The sequence below is a fragment of the Pundamilia nyererei genome, unplaced genomic scaffold, assembly GCF_000239375.1.
Source record: "Pundamilia nyererei isolate P.nyererei 1_Seehausen unplaced genomic scaffold, PunNye1.0 scaffold00005, whole genome shotgun sequence".
Lineage (NCBI taxonomy): Eukaryota > Metazoa > Chordata > Actinopteri > Cichliformes > Cichlidae > Pundamilia > Pundamilia nyererei.
Genome location: NW_005187406.1, coordinates 2,835,088 through 2,856,839, shown reverse-complemented (window position 1 = coordinate 2,856,839; position 21,752 = coordinate 2,835,088). Strand labels below are relative to the sequence as shown.

Genomic DNA, 21,752 nt, shown 5'->3' with positions numbered 1-21,752 from the left:
TTTCCTTTCGAAGACCTACACAAAAGCTAGCATTTTTTGCCATCTTTTCAACGGTCAAAAATCTAGAAAAAAACATGCTAGCTTTTTGTCCTAGCAGCACAAAAAGCTAGCATTTCAGAAAAGTTAACAAAAAGCTGGACAAAAATGCTGTTAGAATTTTATCAGTTGCTAGCACAAAATGCTAGCGTTTTAATAAAAAGCTAGCATAGACAAAAAACTAGCACATATTTATTACAAGATTAAAATGAATTATTATTTTTCCAATCTTTTTGGGGGTATTGAAAAAGTTCAGATAGTGAGAAATGCTGTCATTGTCCAAAATGATAAACATTAGTGTGACTGGAAAGATGACCCAGGACTCTTTACTCTCATTTCTTCATGCACCAAGTATAAAATCTATCTATCCATTTTCTTCTATTATCCAAATTGAGGGGGTGGCTAACACAGACACAAATACGTTACACTCACATTCACACTTAATGGTAATTTGGGACCTTTCAATTACTAACTGGATGCCTTTGGATTGTAGAAGTAAGCTGGAGAGAACCCACACAGACGCAGGGAGAACATGAAAACTCCACACAGAAAGACCCCAGCAAGCTAGTGGATTCAAGCCCACATTTAAAACTTCTTGTTTTGTGAGAGCAGTGCTAACCTCTGTGCATAGCATTGTGGTATTGCAACTTTTTCTTAATTAATTAGGCCTATGCTAGCTATTTATAAACGTCTGTTATTTGTGTTTCTTGTGTGGACATTTAAGCTAGTCATGCTTGTCATAGATCTTCCCTTATTTTTCCATCAGCCAAGCTTACAGAACTTCTTTTTTTGGGTGTTGTTATTTTCTAAAATTGAGGGAATAAACAAAGATAAATGACTCATTTTCATAAAGAATAGGTCTGCTAGTTGCCAGCAGCTCTTAAACATGCTTTACTAAAGACAAGGATTAAAATTAGATTAATGATATCATACAGTATATTATTTATGTGTTATTCTACATTTATCCCCCTGTTAATATAGAGCTGCTTTGTAACCCAACACCTTCCTGCTCAGCTGCTCCTTATGCCCCACATCATAACCAGACAGGCCTGGTTATATTTCTGGCCTTAGGCATCCCGAGCAGACAGGGTGAGAATTACCTGCAGGCTAAAGAAATGAGACAGAGTTGGGGTTGGAGATAGTTTGCATAGCTCAGCTCAAGTGTGTTACCTAAACATTAAAGACGGAGCAGAGATGTGGACTGCAGTCTTTTCTATTCTAGCAGAAAGAGCAAGTTTTATATATTTTGGGCGATGTGTTGAGCTTATAAGGCAGAGAGGAAATCTCCTGCACTGGAAGGCACGCCTTGAATTATTGCTGGCAAAGAAATATGAATAATATATCTTGCTTTCTTTTACACAAAGATGATGAACAAAAGCAGTGTTAGCTTGGCTTTTGTGTTTGTATATTTTCCTTAGAGAAATATGGATTTTTAGTTGCTACTGATTGGTGGCCTAATATGTTTTTTTCGTGTTTCAGTTCAAAGGTTTGGCTTTACCTCCTCCAAATGGTGCCCAGATGACCCGCCGTATGGCCTTGACCCAGTCGTCCATATCGCTCTGGGAGTTTGCCATGAGCAGGAAGGATTCATGGCTGATGGGTGCCCGATCCTTCTCTCCTGTTCCGCCTGCGGGGACACACAAGGAAGAAGCGTATGAGTGAGTACAACAGAGATGAAATAGGGCTTAATCGTGGAATCAAACTTGTGCTCTGCAGTGTGATGCTACTAGATGGGTTTTATTTTTGGTTATTTGTTTGTTTTTTTGTCTTCATAGGGAACTGCCTCATAAATTTACCTTGAAATAAATGTCAAACTGCTCAGGACTTTCTCTGAAGTATCCTAGCAGTTGAATACAAGATAATAAATTGTTGAGAAGATGAACTCTAACAGAAAAAACATTTAAAACAAACCATTACTGTTAAGAATTAACAAGTAACTATTACAGATATCATAAACATGTAACATGATAAATAATAAGCCAAAAACCTCACAGAAAGGGGAAATGATTATTTGGATTAAGTTGGAATTGTGATAGCAGCAGATTTCGCAGAGAGCATTGTTTACTAGTCACACATATATAAGTGAATTTGATCTTCTTTACCTTAAGGTGAAGAGGTTTTGAACTCTTATTAGATCTATGTTATGCATGTTTGATACCAAAATAATACATTTAAACCGAAAACAAGTCCAAAACATACGTTTGCACTGGACTTGAGTGGGCTAAATGCTGGGGTAAACGTTTTGGTTTGGTAAGGTGGATTCAATTCAATTCAATTTTCAGTTCAGTTTTATTTATACAGCTCCAAATCACAACAACAGTCGCCTCAAGGTGCTTTATATTGTAAGGTAGACCCTACAATAACACATACAGGGAAAAACCCTGTGAAAAAAACTTTGGCGACAGTGGGAAGGAAAAACTCCCTTTTAACAGGAAGAAACCTCTGGGAGAACCAGGCTCAGGGAGGAGCGGGGCCATCTGCTGCAACTGGTTGGGGAGAGAGAAGGACGACAGGATAAAAGACATGCTGTGGACGAGAACCAGAGATTGATAACAAGTGTGATTCAGTGTAGAGAGGTCTGTTAACACATAGTGGGTAATAAATGTAACTGAGGAAGAAATACTCATAGGATGCATCATGGGAATCCCCCAGCAACCTACACCTATTGCAGCATAACTAAGGGAGGATTCAGGGTTTCCTGATCCAGCACTAACAACAAGCTTTAGCAAAAAAGGAAAGTTTCAAGCCTAATCTTAAAAGTGGAGATACAGTTTCTTGTTTCTTGTTCTAGAACTGTATTCAAAGCCTACTTGGGAGCTAGTGTATTGCAGATCCTTGACACAGTGCTTTTGAGACTAGCATCTTTGGCTAAAAGGGTATCTATCAATGTTGCTCGGGGTATCTCAGAGACAGAACGGTAATGGTTGTGTGAATAACAGTACAAATGAAAGGTAATTTCTCTGCTAGTCGATTGAATGTCCTACAAATCCCAAAGGTGCTCTTGGACTAAGAGCTGGATATTTACTTTTTTTTATTTTTTTTTTATTTATTCATTTCATTTTTAAGGGCATTTTAAAATCTAGAAAAGGTATAGTTATAGGTTTTGGTACTGTGACTCTGAATATGGCCTCATGATGTAACAACAAAGAACAAGAGCTGATTTGAAGGACTGGAGAAACCACAGTTTTGCTGGTAGGGTGTTGATATCTAAATGTATAGTTTATTCATCAAACGGAACATTTTACAGACAATGACACTTGAAGATACCCACACACACACACACACACACACACACACACACACACACACACACATCCAACTTCTAAACAATTAAAAAAATAAATAACATAATCACATTTTGAAATAACCCCTCAATCTCTTGAAAACTCCTTTTTTAAATTTAAATTGAAGGTCTTAATTTAGGCTCAAATATCAACATCGTTTAAAGGTTTAAAAAATGTTATTTGAAGATGAACAAGGTAGCAGATTTTCTTTTCCCTCCCTAGATGAGACATTTAGATGGGACATTAGTGAATTCAAAGTGAAAATTATCTTATTTTATCAAAGATATTTTATAATATTTCTGACAGCAGCAAATGTCCATTTTTAAATTTTGTGTATTAAACTTGTTTCGTTTGGATAAACCAGGTTGAAAAATCACTGTGCTTTAGAAATGTGGGTTTCTTACCACTAGATGGCAGAGCTGTCCTATTGGGTGCTTGTACTTTTGCACTGTGACCCACACTGTGGTCCAGAGAAGAAGTGAGGGATCTAAAACATTAGCAAAGCTCATAGTTGCCTGAAAACATGTGGGGAAGAAAATCACATCGTACTGTAAACTCGGTGTGAGTCACAGTGAGCGGCGCCAGGTTGATATAAGAATACCAAACATCTTATTTTTGTTTTTCAAATGTGTGAAATGTGATCTTCAGCAGCACTTGGGCATTAGAGTTAGATGTGGGCAATTGGCTGTGGCTGCACAGTCACTGTTGTTACAGTCATTTAGTTGTGAGAAGGGAAACCAAATATAAACAGTGGTGCTATAAAGCCAAGTGCCATTGTCACCCAGCTTTTCAAACTCACACTACCATGATCAACAATACACAGCGGCGTGTCATCACAAATGCTCCACTGTCTGGGAATACTGTGAGGAAATAGACTCACTGTCAAGCTTGCTTGTATTAATGAGCAATATATGTAGTGTCATAGAAACATGAGTCATAAATAAGTCCACAGGAGAAGAGGGGTGATAAAAATGTAGAGAAGAGATTTGGACATTAAAGTGCTACCAGATCTCCTCTACACACACAGAGCCACTGAAATCGGAACATCCAAGCCTGGATTGACCAGCGACACAAAGATCCTATTTGCAGCCAGTTAAGATAATGTTTACTGCAGACAGTCGTCTGACTGGGTTTTCTTCTTCAGCTCCCTGCAATGAATTTGATTTTGGTTGCTCCACACAGGCATGAGACAGAGGTTGACATTTGAGCCTGTAAAGAGGATAAATGTTTGCAGAGCACATGCGTAAAGCTGCAGTGTTAGGAGTTAGGAGTGCCTGTGTATATTCCATTGAAGATACGCCCTGGAGAAATCCTGCTTCAGTATTTAAATGTCACAAAGCTCATAGACACTGTGGAATAAATGATAAGGAGTGGAAAGGATGAGTGGAGGAGGACAGGAGTGTAAACAAGAGCTCTCCTAGCTGAAGTTACTGTTAGAACTTAGTAAACTGTCACAATAGGTTGAGATACCTGCACTCAGTTGAGGTAGTGCATTACTTTCTCATCATAAGTATATTTATGTCCAGGGGTGCACATAAGTGGTCCGCAGGTGCGCATTCGGTGTCAAAATAAAAGACGGTATTCTGCACCACATCTCTGTGTGTTCATCATTTGTTTGAAGCCAGCTCACCTCCTCCAACCACTTTTCCGAGATTACGCGCTTTTTTTGCGGTTCGGACTCTTCTGACATTTCTTTGGAGGTGGAGGAACACCAAAGTAATTGCTTAAAGGAGCTTGCTTCTTCGACATCTTTAGGAGTTTTAAACAAAGGTCTGTCCTCCTCCAGAAAATCTTATGTCCGCAAACGCGCGTTGCAACGTCTTATCTAGTGCACGTGTTTTATATAGACAGCGAATGCGCACCTGCGGACCACTTATGTGCACCCCTGTTTATGTCACTTATATTTTTATCCTGTGGACTGGCTGTCTGTTTTCTTATTAAACAAAATTGAACAATTATTTTGCTGGCATCCCCCATCTATGAAGTTGCTTAAAAAAATGTATCAATTACCTATCATTTAAAAATCATTTGAAATGTAATTAATTGACAGGAAAAGTAACACTATTATTTGTTACAGCAAACAGGCAAAAGACGTTTCAGTATGTTTGCTTTAAAGGTTTTCAAATAATAAGAAATACAGGTAATATACTTGTGTCATCATCTGATTCAGCCGCAACATACCTGCAAAATATAAACAGTAAAGCTTATAAATCTGGATACTGCCCCTCAGTAAGCTTCCAGAAACTGGACAATCAGAAGAATGTGGGTTTTTGAGAGGGAGCGGTTAAAGAGCATGAGCAGCTTGTTTCAGATAGTGGATGAACTAAGGAACTGCATAAAGGGTTGGTGTAAGATAAGCAGGTCAAGTTTTTGTTTTTTTTAAAGGGAAATCATATAAAGTTACTCTCTTAGTTACTGTAGTTACTCTGAAGTTACTCTACTCCCAGAATGAACATATGGAGCTGTGTGCATGGGGTTTTTCCGGGTACTCCGGCTTCAGTTAGTGGGGTTAGGTTAATTGGTAACTGTCTATGTGTCAGCCCTGTGACAGACTGGCGACTTGTCCAGGGTGTACCCTGCTTCTTGACCTGGGATAGGCTCCAAATGAATGAGTGACCAAGAAAGGGAAACAATAAAAACAATAAAAATAGATTACACAACAGGTTCTGCTTCCTGATACGTTGTACCAACTATACAGTGAGTGATGGCTACGAGATCAAATAGTGGTATGACCAAGTGGCAGCCTCTGAAACTTAAAAATGAAGTTCCTGAAAAACTGCACGTCCTCTAGTGGCCACTTGAGGCACCAGAAAGCAAGTAACTCCCAACAGACGCTCTCGTTAGAACGCCTAACTTTTGAGCATTAACAAGCATGTTTACAGCCTATGGGTGGTTTCCTGCTCCATAAGAACTTTACAGGGGGTTGAATGCAATAACTTTTCCACAAAGCTACCTGGACTTAGCGCTCCACTTTTTCTTCCATATAAGCTTCTGGTTCCATGAAATCCACGTGCCAGCAACCAAAACACTAACATCAAACCTTCAAAATGTGTAGTCCAAAATGAGTGGGTCAAATGCCCATAGGCTTTCTATCTACAGATATCTATAGTTTGACAATCTATTACAGACTGTAGCAGTGCTAACCATAACCAAAGACACAGATACCCTTGTAACCACAATGTAGACACGCATTACAGCACAGGAACAGCTGTAATTTACCAGTAGCTGTGTGCAAGTGACCTCTCAGTCATGCAAGTAACTGCCAAGAGACATTAATTTGCTCATAAGGGTATAAAACCACTTTACCTAAAACAGAAGGGAAGAAGTTCAACAAGTCAGTATACTGCAGTGTGAAAATATGAGTGGATTAAACTAAAAGAAAAGTTGTCAGACAGGACTTAGCCAGCTCTGTGCTTTTCTGCAAAGTAGTCAGCATGTCATTCTCTTTTGTATTTTGCAGCAAAGCTTTTCATATAATTGCTCTTGTTGAGGCATAGAAATTTTGAAAAAAACACCATCCGTTAAAAGTGTTCTTTGTGGGGCAGGAGGACAGGGCGGTCATGTTAAATCTGTGAAAAAAAAGCTCCATAAATAAAAGTTCTAAACATGCTGTAAATCTGACAGTCTCAAAGCTGCTCGGCCGCTCCACCTCACTGTCTACTACACTTGTAAAAAATCTCCAGCATCTGTTTCCCGTTACCTTGGAGATGTTGTTTCTTCAGTCTGTCCGGTTTACAGCAGACCGGCCCCATGGCTGAGTGAGCGGCGTGGGCTGGGGCAGGCGCTGCCTCCGGCCTAAAGCTAGAGCTCGAAGGAGTGGCTCCTCCGCCACCACCGAGTCCGTTTGGAAGCAGATCAGTACGCAGGTAGCACCGATGGCCAGAACCTGCCAGCGAGGCATGCTCGATGCCAGCGGAAACTAAACCCCGTCAAATGACCCCAGCCTCTTACTCCTCACTCGTTTATTCTGCCCTTCCATTCACTCCTCTCTTCCTGTCTCTCACATTCAGCAGTGTGGGCAGCAGGTCCGTTCCCTCAGCCCCCCTGGGGAGAAGCAAATCCCTGAGGAGGAGTGTAACAAGTCTCTCTCTCTCTCTCTTTCTGAGTGTGCAGTATCTGGGAGATGGGCTGTCCTCCAGTCTTTGTCAAACAAACCCGTACACACACACACACACACACACACACATACACACACATATACAAAGAGAAACGGGGCAGTTCCTATCAGGCTCTGTGAGACAGATTCTTCCTTAAATGAGACAGAACAAAAAATATGTTACTGATACATATCCCTTTTACAAACTATTCTAGACGTTTCTGAAGCTGGTTGCAATTTCAGAAAACTTTAGGAAGACGTGTTGTTCTGTCTTGTAAAATGTCTCTTGAGCAATTTAACCAGCCAATATGTGACCATATATTCTGTTGACAGAAAAGAAGCAAAAAAGAAAACACAAGCATATTTTTCATACCCGCTGCTATAAAATACTGTTAATGTGATGCATCTTGCATGCATCTGACTCATTTAAAGTCAGAGAGAATCAACATGGGACCCAACATGTAGCTGTGTTAATGTTACAAAGGTCAAAGTGTAAAGAGAACTGGTTCTTTACTTGCAGTCAGACATTTAGGGTTGCCATATGAGGCAAAATGGCTTTTCAAACACACAAAAATCCTATGTGTGTGTGTCTGTGTGTATTATTCATCCATGGGTGATGTACTGTGTGAGCAACTAGTCCACAGCAGAAGCTATCACATTTGCACACCGCAATTGCATGTGCTCTTGTCCAGGTGGCTTATCATTGCGCCGCACCGCCAGAATAAAGGGTTAATATCCCCGAGCCAGCCGTTAAGTTAAAAAAGAATAATTTAAGACATCTACTTATTTGCTTATTTCCCTCATGCCTGTAGGCTTTAAGACAAGCTCAATTCAGACTCAGGCACATGACTGTTGAATCGGCTTTGTTTGGGTGCGCTCCTAGCTTTGTCTCGAGTACACACTGATTTAAAAAAAAAAAAAACATAATAGAAGCCCAGTTTTTAATTGCAGGCATGCAGAACTACTCATGTTATTTCAGACAAATGCCAAAAGGAATTTGGTGTTTTTTCTGCTTCCACTCAAGTGACATTTAAGAGAGGGCTGTCTGCAGAGATGCAGGATAAATGCAGGCTGGTTATGACTTTGATGTTTCACATTTGTCAAACACTGAAAACCATTCAGCAGCACTTGCTTGCTTGCATGGGGGTTATTGTGTTGCTAGTGTCTGCCTTGTGTCTACCTTTTCCAATACGGTTGGCTACTTAGCACCACAAAAAAGAATGACCAGTAGATTTACTCTGCGGCCAGACACACACACACACACACACAAACGTAATCTTGCCAGAGCAGAGTCTATCAGTCAATGACATGACCCAGATGAAAAGCCAAGGTCTCTGGGCTCCCTTGAAAGACAAGGCTACTATTACAGCAGACAAAAGAGTGCTGAAAGTGAAGGAAAACCAGGCGCTGATTTATCAGCACTGATAGAAAAGTCCCCACCTTCATTTCTGGTCTGACCTCATATCGAGGGGTTACCAGTGCAGAAGTCCCAAACAGCTGCAGTGCGTGTGGGTTGCACTGCTGCTCATGACTGCCTGTTGCAAACAGATGTAGTTCAAAATGGTTCACTTTTAAACCTTTACATACAAATGATTCATTTTCCAGCCAGAAATAAAAGGTGAACCTAATGTGAGGGAACATAGAGATCCATGCACTATTTAACCATTTTAAACGGGAGAGTGAATTTGGGCTGCAATCTGTTTGTCTTTTTCTCAAATCTGTTTGTGTACAAATCATAAAAACTGAAAAAAACTATGGATACTGACAATAATTTGACCATAAAATATGTTTGATTCAGTTCATCTTTATTACATATTGGGCAATAACGCAGCCCCTCAGGTCATCTTCTACCTGAAACAAGCTTCTTAACCCTTCCCATTTAACCCTCTGAACTGTAAATCATCATAGGTATTGATGCTAGCCCTACCCATACTCTAACCTCATATTCTGAGGTTTTCTTTGTTCCCTGATTTCCAGCTCAACAAAAAATCTGCTTGCCTGGAATTAGAGGTAGGGCTAGCGTTAGGGTTTTCTTTGATGATTATACTTTCTATATTTGCAAGTCCATTAGAGGGTCTGAGTTATGTAAATGTCATCGGGCGATGAGGGTCCGTGCGGACCACATGCTTCCTTGGTTTTTGTGACCACATAGACTTGTCTGCGGAGAATTTCCGTTACAATGGACAAACTACACATGCTCCCCGGGTGGTGGACTTCAAAGAAATATAACAGAAATGACTACTCTGCAATCAGGTCTCCAGCTGTCTGCAGTGGAGGAAAATCAAGGCTTTAGACTTCTGAAGGTTAAAGGTCCTGATCCTATGCTTTACAGGCCCAACTATCAACGTGGGAACATAAATCCCCCATGAGGCCACCCCACCCCTTTGAATCCAGGTTTCTTCTGATTGGCTGTCCCTCACTAAAAGAACATTTGAACTCCAGGTGGGTGAGGCTGTTGCGCTCACAACCAGATCTGTGTGGCTGATGTGAGCATCTTACATATATATGCACATATATATGTGTGTGTGTGTAATTGCTTAGAATCAGAAAACTTTAATAATCCCTAAGGAAATTATGGCAAAATTATGGAAAGCATTTTCAGTGCTCAGAGTGAGTAGGAAAGTGCTATACTAGCCCATTTATATAGAATATGACTGAAAATTAGGAAACGCACAATAAAAATACCCTTAAAAAAATTAGCTGCCACCTAATTAACTAACAGATTAACATTTTTAGGTCTCTGCTCTATGTAAACGTATGCAAATGTAAATTTTACAAAAGACAAAAATCCTGTTTATTGTATAACAGAGACTACAACATAGCAACACGGCACTCCACTGTATATGTTATAGTGGCGAATCACTGTTCAGTGAGCTCATTATTGTATGTTTCAAGAGGGACCGCTCTGTGAAATTGGCTGCACACATGGCCAGACACATTAATGATTGCTTTAGAAATGAGAGGAAGCATCATTTTAACACAAGGTACAGACTCAAATCTCCAAGCCTATTCATTTCATACAAACGGGAGCGTGTAAACCTTCATCACACTAAGCCGATTACAGGCTGGAGGAAGAAAGGGCATGCTAACACGTGCTTCTGCTCTGAGCAGACAACAAATCTAACGTGATGTAAACAGCAGATGGAGTCGTCATAAATTATGGACAGGAGGGAAAACATAACTTATACAGACTGATCCCGATAAGCTTTTATTACAGTTAGAATCCGGCAGGATGTGGACTGTGGATGTGACTAACTTCCACACTCAGCATGTACACACCTAACGAACTGAATTTCTTTGGAGTCTTGTGGTTCCTGCATCCTTCTAAATTATATTTGTCTCCTTTGACTGACCTCCTCCTCTCCTCTTTCTTTACACTCTTCTCCTGCCTTCTGTGCTTCTTACAGTCCTCTCACATGTTGGGGTTCTTAAGACTTTTCTGGGGTTCACACCCGTCTGCGATATTGACTGGCCTTAAACAAACCACATAGACACTCACAAGCCTGTCGGCCAGTCTAAACAGAAAAAAGGATCTCCAAGCAAACACCACAGAATGAGTAATAAACAGTCAAACTATTACAGAGGTCATTTGCAGTATGGATTAGAGCAGCGGTCCCCAACCCCCGGGCCTCGGACCGGTACCGGTCCGTGAGTCGTTTGGTACCGGGCCGCGAGAGTTGAGGCTCAGGTGTAAAATGTATGGTTTTCAGGGTTTTTATCGGTTTTTAGCGTTATTTTGTTATCGTTTTTATCGTTAACTCGATTTTCCTGGGTCTTTGGGTCACGTGTGTTATGAATAAATCTTCTTTTTTTCGGTACCAGTACTAGTTTTATTTTGTTGTATTTATCCGCGACACCTTAAAGGCCGGTCTGTGAAAATATTGTCGGGCATAAACTGGTCCGTGGCGCAAAAAAGGTTGGGGACCGCTGGTTTAGAGACCCCGATTTAGAGATTATACCTGTAGCTCTGTGGCTGTTTAGTTGTGACCCATTTTTATACGCATATCTTCTTAGATATGTCTTAATATACACTTTAAACTGCTGCTCAGAGATGGTATTATTTTAATCTGTTACACAAAAGGTTAAGTATTATGACAAACTTCACCTTCATGACAATAAAATGTGTTGTATTGATCGAGTGAAACCTTGGAAAGCCATGTGAGGTCAATCTAGCTAGACCAGTTGGCCGCAGGCAGTGCTTCTGTGTTTGAAGCATGACGGCTCACTAACAGTCCTGAAATCTACGGTCTCAGAGCAACAGCATGATGGAGGGCGAGGCTGTTCTCTGTCTTATTTTATGTTACTCTCACACAGTAATTGGCTTTCATGCTCACACGCCACAAGCTAGAAATACAACACTGGAACTGCCAGCACTGAGGTCAAGAGACGCAAGACAAGGAGGCAGACACTGTGGACAACAGCGCTCTCTTGTGTTAGCAAACAGAGTAGGAACTAAAGAATAAATAGAGTCCAGGCACAATGCATACGAGTAGGTATGTGAGGCGATATGAGATGGTGAACAGCAAATTTAATGCTAACTATAACAGCTAGGAGAGAGTAAAATTATTTTGCAGGTTCTTTTTTTAATACAAAAGGAAGCTCAGTGAAATTAATGTCATGCAAACTAGCAACTGATGGGAATTCCTTGCTGCTTCCTGTATCTAATCTGTGGTCACGTGACTTCAGATATTTGCATCGCTCACCATAAAACAGGATATTACATTTTTGGCTCAGACGGTCAGCACAGAGATAAACGCACAATGGGAAACCTGCAGGTTTTTGTGATAAGGGTGCAGAGAATAAGGGATCTCACCTGGTACGATCTCAAACAGGTGCCTTCCTGGTTCGTCTGGATTAGCTGTGAGTTCATTGACCAGGCATCCCTGCAGTGGTATACAGCCCTGAAACGTACAGGAAGAAGCTTTCAAATAGTTTCCCACCACAGAAGCATCGATTTCCTTTGTCTTTTCTCCACTTTCACTAGTTTCTCGACTTTTTACTTATATTTTACTGTAACTTTCCAGAAAACTGGCTAAAGAAAGAAAGAAAGAAAGACAAATATGAGGAGCTGGGCACACTGAGATAAACACTTGTGGTTTGGAGTGACCGTGACCTACAACATGACCTGTGATGGATGTAAATTTCCTGGCTTCTGTGACGAAACACTCGGTCAGTTGGTAGTTTATGAAAATCTTATTTTAACAGGTAACCTTATCTATGGCCAATGTTTAGGATGCAAATGAGTCCAAGCCTGTGATAAAATTTGTTTTTGTGCCCCACTTGACTCCCTGCAGTGGCGACACCCTCTCTCGAGCTCTGCATTGATTATTGGTGTTCTCTGTTTTCAGTCACCTCTGCCAACGTGTTATCACAGCTTCCAAATAGTTTGCTTGTGGTCTCTATTCCTAACTAAACTCTCAGTTATTCTGGCAGGATATGGTGGAAACTCCAGGCTAATTTTAAGATCATTTGACAGACAGGTTCAGCTAGTACCTGTGTAACCCTCTGAGGTCTAAACCCAAACCTGTGTCATGTTTTCAAGGGTTATGGTTTAACTCTGTTAGGTCTAAGTCATCATTGATGATCTTTTTAAGTTGAAATTTGGCACGCCATTTGGAATGATATTAAGACTGAGGGTACTCCCATTAGGCAATCCAAAGTGTGGCCAAGCATGCTGGACCAACAGTGCCCTATTCTTTTGGGATTGCTGCAAATTGTGCTTGGGCAAGTGTGCCATGCCCTGACCTGCTCAAAGAGGCGTCCCTGGCTGATTGATCTGGAGTGATTGACCATGTCTAAGAAAGGATCTCCAGTTCTTTGTCAATAACCGACTCTGCAAACTTGAGGACTGGGTGTGACTGATTCCAAAAGCAGCCCCAAATGAGCCACAAAATAGCGCACAGATTTACTCGGATTCTGCAAGATTGCCTGTTTTTGCCACTACATCATAATGAAATGTGTGCATGAGAGGCTTGAGTCTGACTTAGTTGCCTACTCTCACCCCCCCTCCCCCCCACCTCCTGTTTCCTCCCTCCTTATTACTCACCTCTTAGCCCCTCTAAAATTTTAAGCAGCTACTCCTGTGATTGAACAGGGACCCACACAGATTATCAGAATACATTATCCAGATCAATACCCATTTAGCCCCGAGAACTTAAGGCCAAGTGAGCTGTGAAGAGATGCCAGCGTCTGTAGGTCGGCCCCGTTAATCTCCACACTGGCATCCTCCATCAAACAGGCAGAAGAGTCTGCCAAACAGCCTCAGCCTGAGGGCCGGGCTGTCGCCAGCATTAGTCGCCATGGCAACAAATGGAAAGGGGTGGAAGCTGTGGATGGATAGAGCACAGGGGCAGGGCAGGATGGGTGTCCCAAGGGTGCTATGTGCTCAGAATAACACAAGTAGCTGGCTGGGGATGAATGACTAAGAAAAGGCAACACGTAACCCGAGAACACAAATCACGCAGAAAAGTAGGCTAGATAGCACTGTTTGTCCTTCCCTGCATTTTAACCAATGATACGGGAACTGTGCGCACATGTAAGAGCTTCAAAGCAGCTGCAAACAGATGCGGCCACGCCTACTTTAACCTCGTTTGTACACGAATGCCAGTCAGTTATTATTCTAGCCTGGCCTCTCGAGGTTTGTTCACACTTTTATCTCACGTTGGCAACAGTGCAACATGAACAGCTAGCGCATTGTTACTCATGGACATTACGCAGTGCTGTTGATCGTTACCGTGTGCCTAGATCTGGACCTGAAGCACCCCAGACTCGTCCTGTTTGGCGCGTGCCATGCCCAGGTCTATAAACGCACGCCTCTTAAAAGTAATCGGTGCCAGAAGTGGACGTAAAGCAAGAAACGAAGGAGCAGTAAAGAATTACTGGAACAGAAAGCCATGTACAATGCTGATGCTGCCAAGGTTTCGGAGCACCATAATGTCAGGCTGAAAAAATCTAAAATCATATGAAAGCAGTAAGTGATGGGGTTGGGCATAAATCAAATCAAAACAAAAACAAATATAAACTTTAAGTTTAAGCTGTTTTTAAGCTTTTTTTGTTTATTTTGTCAAAGGTTTTGTGTATTACAACCAGAGTCATGGTTGTGTGATGGTGGCGCCCTTTGTGTACCGCCAGATAAGTGGACTCTGTTTGTTCAGCAGTGTATTCCACCCCCCCAGACCAACACACATGATGAAAAGGAAAAGAAAACCCCCATAGATCCTCATCCAGCGCTGCCTTTCCTGCTACCAATTATCACATCCTTTCATCTTGGTAGTGGGGCAGTCATGTTCTGTTCGCAACACCCTCCCCACCCACGCCTCCACCCCCGACCACACTCCCGGCCTCGGGTTTCCTATCGATTAAGAGATGAGAGGGTTAAAAAAAAAGGCCAGAATCACAGTTTCTCACACAACTCAGAGGGTGTGCATGCATGAGTGGGTTTGTGATGGTGTGTGTGTGTGCGCGTGTGCAGTCAGCCACACACTACATGTGACTTGAATCCCTTGGAAGTTGCGAATCAATATGAGCTGGATGAGTATTGGCAAGCTCTGATTAAAGACTGTCATTTTTTCTCCTCAAAATTGGAGACAGAGAAGTGGGGAACACGTCATTGTGTGTGTGTGTGTGTGTGTGTGTGTGTGTGTGTGTGTGTGTGTGTGTGTGCGCGCGCGCGCATCAGTCAATCATGAACCTTCTGTCTTTTATTGTTGGATTACATCACTCCTTGTTGCATCTACAACTAAACCTATTAGCTTCACTGAATCTCCACCTAAAAGTCTTCGATATAAGTGTGTGTGTGTTTGTGTTTTGTAGGAATGCAGAGTGGGAAAATGTGAGTCAGCTGTTTGCCACAGTTCAACAAAGAAGCAATGGGATTGATTGGAGGTTTACTCTGTAGACAATTTTACAATGATGTACTAATGCAGTAGGAAGACAGGCGTCACACGCTGCCCTGCTGTTTGTACTAATGCACTGAAACGTCTGCTGAGTGTGGTGAGTTATCATTACAGCTGAGTGTTTTCATCTGACAGCAATAAAGCACACGCAGTGTTACTGTTGGCAGCGGTCACTCATTGTACATAATTAGCTCCAAGCCTTGATGTTTTTAACTATGAGAAGCATGAGGAGGCAGAATTGGAATTTGTTACTTACTTGCATGTAAATGTAAAAAAATGAGGTGTTTAGCAAATATAAATAATAATATTGGATAAATATAAGCTTTAAGAATGTGCCTTATTGCACTCTGCACTTTTATTAGTCATTGTTCAAGTTTTTAGGGATAAATAGGGATAAATGTTTTTTCTGCGTATCTTCAGTGTGTCTTTGATTTATTACTGTTAGTTTATTGCTTTATATTTATTGCTTTATTCAAATGTAATCATTTGTAGTGGCAGTATCTGCCTAGTGCAGCTGCACAAGGTGCTCAAGAAGAAGTGATATTGATATATGTTGTTATATGTTGCATTTTTCCCACCCCTAAAGAAATGTTAAAAATCTGAAAATGAAATACTGAGCCACATATAATGTTACCCACATATATGTGGGTAACAGACATCTCCAAAAACGTTGGAGCACTTATATATGTGATGTCTTCATAAATCGAGCAGTTATTTGAAATTTACACAGCTACATTCTTGCCTGAAAATATCTTAAAAGTTTATTTTGTGACCCAGAAAGAGTAACATTAAAACTAAGTAGCCTGTTTACTTCATAAACCTCTCTATTGCCCCCAAGTAGCCAATAAATGGAATGAATGCATGTTTAAGGTGGGTTTAAGTCCAGTGCTCAACTGTAGAGTGACTTAAAACAAGCAGATTTCTCACAGATGGGAATTAGGATAATTTTTTCTTGAGGTAATGGCTCAACGTGCTGTTTGGCAAAACTGCAATCAGTTCCAATGATACAGAAAAAATGTTTGGGAACAAAGTCGTTTACAGAGATGACGTCAGAGGAAAACAGGGCTTGCTCGAGAGTACTTAGGGATCAACAAGAGTTTCTTTAATTAATGGGCAATTTGCTCTGCCGCGTGAGCTGCTCATGCTTTGATTTGAAAGACCTAAATTAGTTTTTTCCCCTTCCCTCACTCAGACACTCAGACTGAACAAAAGCTTCAGATCAAATCATTTACATGAAGGTTTCTCATGTATTCAGCTGCACATTAAACTCCATATGTTTGAGCTGCATGACTCAGCTGTCCCGTCCTCCAAAAGGAAGCTGCACCTCATTATGTAAATATAATCACGCCGGCCAAAGAGCAGTGCTCCAGCTTCTAATTTCGCCACCCTCTGACTGTTTTCCGTTGTGTGTGAACGTGGCTGAAATATTACCTGCGGTTTGGTTTCTTCCTCGTCTTTGTAGAAGTAGAGCTGATCCGAGCGCAGCACGAACCAGCGCAGCTGCCAGTTCTTCATGATGCTGCGCTGCTTCTTCAGCCACCCCGCCTTCAGAGCCCCCTCGTGGAGGCTCGGGGAGGCTGGGCGGCACGATCCTCGCGACACCTCGCTCATCACCATGCTCTTTGACCTGGCTGATGACACATACACAACACACAGCATATTTTTTAGGCTTATACACAAGCAGCTGAAAGCAAAGGATATTGTTTGTTTTGATTTATTTACCATTTGTCTTATTGTTTGCGTTCTAGTAGGTGCATGCTGTCCCTCTTTTTTTATCCTGAATGCACATAGTGCTCTACCAGGGGCTTTAGTCATGACAGCCTTTTAACCCAGGCTGCTCCACATAAAAGGGAATGGGACTGCAGAGAGGCAGCAGACACAAAAACTAAGGGGAAAAACACACACACACACACACACACAGACACACACCATGCATAGCCTCGGGTGACAGGGATACCCCCCCTTCAATTTCAGAGGTCCTTGGAATAGACGTATTGTGCAGAGGTACAACCCAGCAGAATAGCTGAGGCTTTTGAGCTCAGATAATAGGACCACATGGGACTGACTGGCTGACTGAATGCTCCTCAATAAATGTGTGTAACCTGAGCTCAAGTCAAAGATGGGTTTTAACAGGGAGTGTGTGGCAGCTTTATAGCTACCGAGGTACTCAGATTTTCCTGGTATGACATCAGCGGTTAAATAATGTCATTTTTGTAGTTATTGCACTGACATTTAAATAAAACTTCTGTAGACATAAAGGAGCGTGACTCTACACTGAGGTGTGTTTTCATCAGACGCTAAAGGCTACATTATTTTTACACACTTACAAAAAGGTTTGGCACAGATAAATAAACCTGGGGCAAACTAGTGAAAGGCTATTTGATGATCATGTATTATTTAGAGCAATCAATTCTGCTGACATCCTCCCTGCTTGTGTGTGTTCTTTGCCCACACATACCTCAGACACACACACACACACACACGTATACATGGAATCGATGGCACTGAGGTGGAAGGGGAAGAAAATCAATTTTTATTCTTTTTTATTGTCCCACATCTTTACCTTCAGCCTATACATTGAGCTTAACGAACATGGCTCATATCATTTTTATTGCACATCACAGCCTGTTTTGACACCCTGAAAAGCCTGTTGATTCTGACAGACGTGGTGTGGCCCACTATTTTTTTATGCAAACTGGGTCCAGGCTTGCTGTGGAAACCTCTTTAATATATATCAGTAATATATATTCAGTAATATCTTACCTTAAAGTGGTATCTTTTTTCCACTCTGTGTCTAATGCTGTCCTGTCTGCATTCTTTAATAAGAAGGTTTTAGAGAGCACACAAATGCTGCCTAAACTGCAAGAATAATTTGCTAGTGCAGCTGTGACTTTAACTTGGTTGGATTCAGTTTGAAATTTGCTGAATATGGGTTGAAATTTGCTTCAGTGTGTGGCTTTCATTATGATTGTGCAATTTAGCCTTTTTGCTAGTGACCAAGCATTATTCATGTTCCCTGGTTTCAACAAAGAGTGGTGTCATATTACCCTTTTTGTTTAATCCAGCTTTTCATTGTTAGCTTGCTCCTTTATTCTGAATGTTTGTGCAGATAGTTGGAAAACACTGGCGGCAGATACAGAGCACTGCATCGTGGTGCTAGTGTTTGGGCTGCTGCTCGGGGCATGTTTAAAGGTGTAATATGTAAGATAATAATATACAGTCTATTAACAGCAACCCACAAGGGAGAGCAGCTTATTACTAGAATGCTTTTGTAGTGGTATACTCCACTATTGTAGAGTAAAGTAAGGTAAGCCTTCTGGTCAGGTGACTGTAATCACCTATGACTTCAGTTTTTTCCAAAACACTAAAGATTGGCACGAATTCACATGTTGCTCTAGATGGTTTTCTTTCAAAAGACTCTTGAAGTCATGAAGAGTGCCTCTAATTGGGATTTATTTATATGGTCACATTGACACATGACTCATGAGGAAAGATAACCAGTTTAGGGATGGGGAGTGAATCTGAGGGCTCAGTAGAGCCAGAGCCACTGACTAAGTAACATTTTCCCATTTTCCATTTTAATATGAAGTGACGTTTTCCTTTATTTCATGATTTCATACATGGAACACTCTTTTTCCACATCTCTGTTTAGACAGTTGCTCTTGCAAAAGAAGGAATCAGATGCATTCAGTCTGTCAGTACCGACCCACAACTTACTGAGCAGGATAGAGGCAGCGTTGCTAGTTAAACATAAAAATAAATACCTTTTTTGCAAAGAGCCGTCTCCTTTGGCTGCCATTAATAACACAAGCTCATCATATGCAGTGTGGGCAGTGCTACCCATGGACTCATTATCACCTCTTAAGATACGAAGACAGATTACAAGGGTCTGGTTGGGACTAGCTGCTTGTTATGGGTCAATATTTCTGCAACGTTATGCAAGACAACTTTGACTCTTTATTTCTCCACATTCTGCTGTTGAGTTCATTTTGAATCATTTTAAAGTAATTATAACATATTTTAAAAAGCTTTAGTACCAGCAGACTCACCTCTCTTTATGTTTTACCTCTCTCCTCTAGATTGGCTTTCTTTCTTTTTCACTGCTAACAGTTCCCGTCTCCCCTGGCTCTTTATTTTCACTCCTCTGCCCGACACCCTCCATTTCTCGTACTTTGACTCGCTCTAATTCTTCTCGTCTTTTGAATCAAAGCTCTGTTGCTCTGAGAGCACCCAGCGCACATGCATTTAAAGGACAGTTTGTTAGTTTTGTTATCAAACTGGCACGGTAACTAATTTTTGAATTACAGCTAAACTTTAATTGGCTGCATATAATCTTTTACATGTAAAATAATTTTCATTTTTCATGAGAAGTCAATTTGAAGCACTGCAAAGCATAGGGTTATCTGTTATTGTTTTGAACAAGAGACTCTTCTGCAGCTGGCTTTTTCTCTAACCAGTTAATATTTAGCAGAAGAAGCATAACTTGAATCTCTCTTATATCATTTTACTTTGTAGATCTCTAGTTTTCTTTTGAATCCTAAGCTATGCTTTCCTTAGCTGTCACTATTCTTTGATGTTTTGGTTGTCCAGTGTTGCCTTGACTACACAAATGTGATAGCACAACCCCTGCACAGATCAGCTGGATATTTCGACATGGTGAAGTGTCTCATGTGTGCAGCATCAGCGGTGTAAACAGATCAGTCTTACCCTGATTGGGATCATCGCTACAACTAACAAATTGCAGTTGTATTGCAGTTGTATTGCAGTTGTGTAACTCACCTTCCCTGTCCTTTTTAACACCTCTCCTTTTTCGCAACACATCCCGTCCCTCTTGCCTTTCCATCGCTCCTCAACCTGCCACTGCTCCCATAAAAGAGGACCACTGTTCAACACATAAGCTGCCTGGATCTTGGACTCAATGGAACATTCGCAGGGCGATGATTCACGCCTGACTCACAACTGATTTTTGATTTGTGTGTGTGTGCATGTGTGTGTGTGTGCGTATCAAACACAACTACCCACTGTGCCAATTTGGACCTTCTATTCAGAGTGATTCAGACGTTCCTTGGTTTGGGTGGAGCTGGTCTGTGGTCACTTCTACAACTATCAACTACAATGAAGGAAAAAAGGCCATTTTGCTGTAAAAGTGCACTTTATACACAATCACTGCAATTCAGTGTGGTTATGGAAGCGCTGAGTCAAATTGCAAGGGCTCATCATCATGGATGACTTTGTGCAGTACAGTATACCCATTATTGTCCATCATGACTTCTCTGATGATAACTTATGTAACTGAGAGAATGCATCATGTTATTTCACTGTCACGGAATAATTGTATGTATATCAAGGAATACCTGATGGATTGGCTACATATCCAGTTACGATATCATGAAAATTGAAGCTGGTTAAAAGGAAATTGTTAAAAAAAAAAAAAGGCCATATACTGTAGATCACTTTAAAAAACATATTTTTTGTGCTATTTACCAATAATTATATTTATCTGTCCAGTACACTACACCCCTGAGTTACAATCAAGAGTCTAAAATGTAGAAAGCTGTTGTAGCTTATTAGCTATATGCTTTGTGCTTTTCAAGACCAATTAGTTGTTTGTTGACGTTTGGTCAAAAATGTGCCTTTTGACCAAACTTACCGTTCAAACCCCCAGAAACAAGCTGACTAAATGATAGCTAAGTCAGCTAGCTTAAAAATTAAAGCACGGAAAGCTAATGTGACTGACTACTTCTAGCATGTTCTTAGATTACAGTTGTGTTAGCTTTTAGCTCAGCAGCTACATTCGTTTACCAACTAGCCCAGTGAGTAGCTCCTAGGTCAACAAGCCTCTAGCACTAGCAACTAACATTAGCGACTTCAAGTCAAACAAGTACAGGGATGTAAATACATTAGAAGTTTTTTTTTAAGCCAGGATTGTCCACTAGCAGCCATCAGCTACAAACTGATGTGGAACCTTTCCTTTGGTTCATGTCAAATAAAACGAGGTTACTATGATTACTATTAGATATTAGCAGTGTTGGAACTAACGCGTTATTAAGTAACGCGTTACAGTAACTACGTTATTATTGTGGTAACGAGCACAGTAACTAGTTATTATGCCAAAACCGGGAACGCGTTACTCGTTACTGGGATTTAGATAGGCTCGTTATTCGTTACTTCGTGTGGTGGCTATCGCAGAGCTTTCACAGATTCAATAACATTAGCAAGTGGTGGAAGCCAGCAGGTGGATGAAGGAAAAGGGAGGCAAGAGGAGAGACCCGAAGCGGCCGCTGGTCCATGAGTGTCAGGTGAACTGAACTTCAGGTAAGAAGTTATAACCTGCAGTCCATCTGGGTCAGATATGAACCAAGTTTAGGAGGAGTTTATTTTCGTTGTGCTGACTTTTTCGTACTGCGTGCTAGCTAGCATGACGGAGTTTCTATACAGCTG

The 21,752-nt window shown here is 41.1% G+C and overlaps 1 protein-coding gene across 1 annotated transcript in view; it reads right to left on the bottom strand.

The window, feature by feature from the left end:
* arhgap22b (Rho GTPase activating protein 22b) overlaps window positions 1–21,752 on the bottom strand; it is a 36,290-nt gene that overhangs the window by 7,698 nt on the left and 6,840 nt on the right. Inside the window, exons 2-4 of the mRNA XM_005721767.1 lie at window positions 16,743–16,942; window positions 12,230–12,317; window positions 1,535–1,663 (exon numbers count right to left, since the gene is read on the bottom strand). Of these exons, the coding sequence (XP_005721824.1) occupies window positions 1,535–1,663; window positions 12,230–12,317; window positions 16,743–16,942 (417 nt within the window). The remainder of the gene's footprint in view (window positions 1–1,534; window positions 1,664–12,229; window positions 12,318–16,742; window positions 16,943–21,752) is intronic.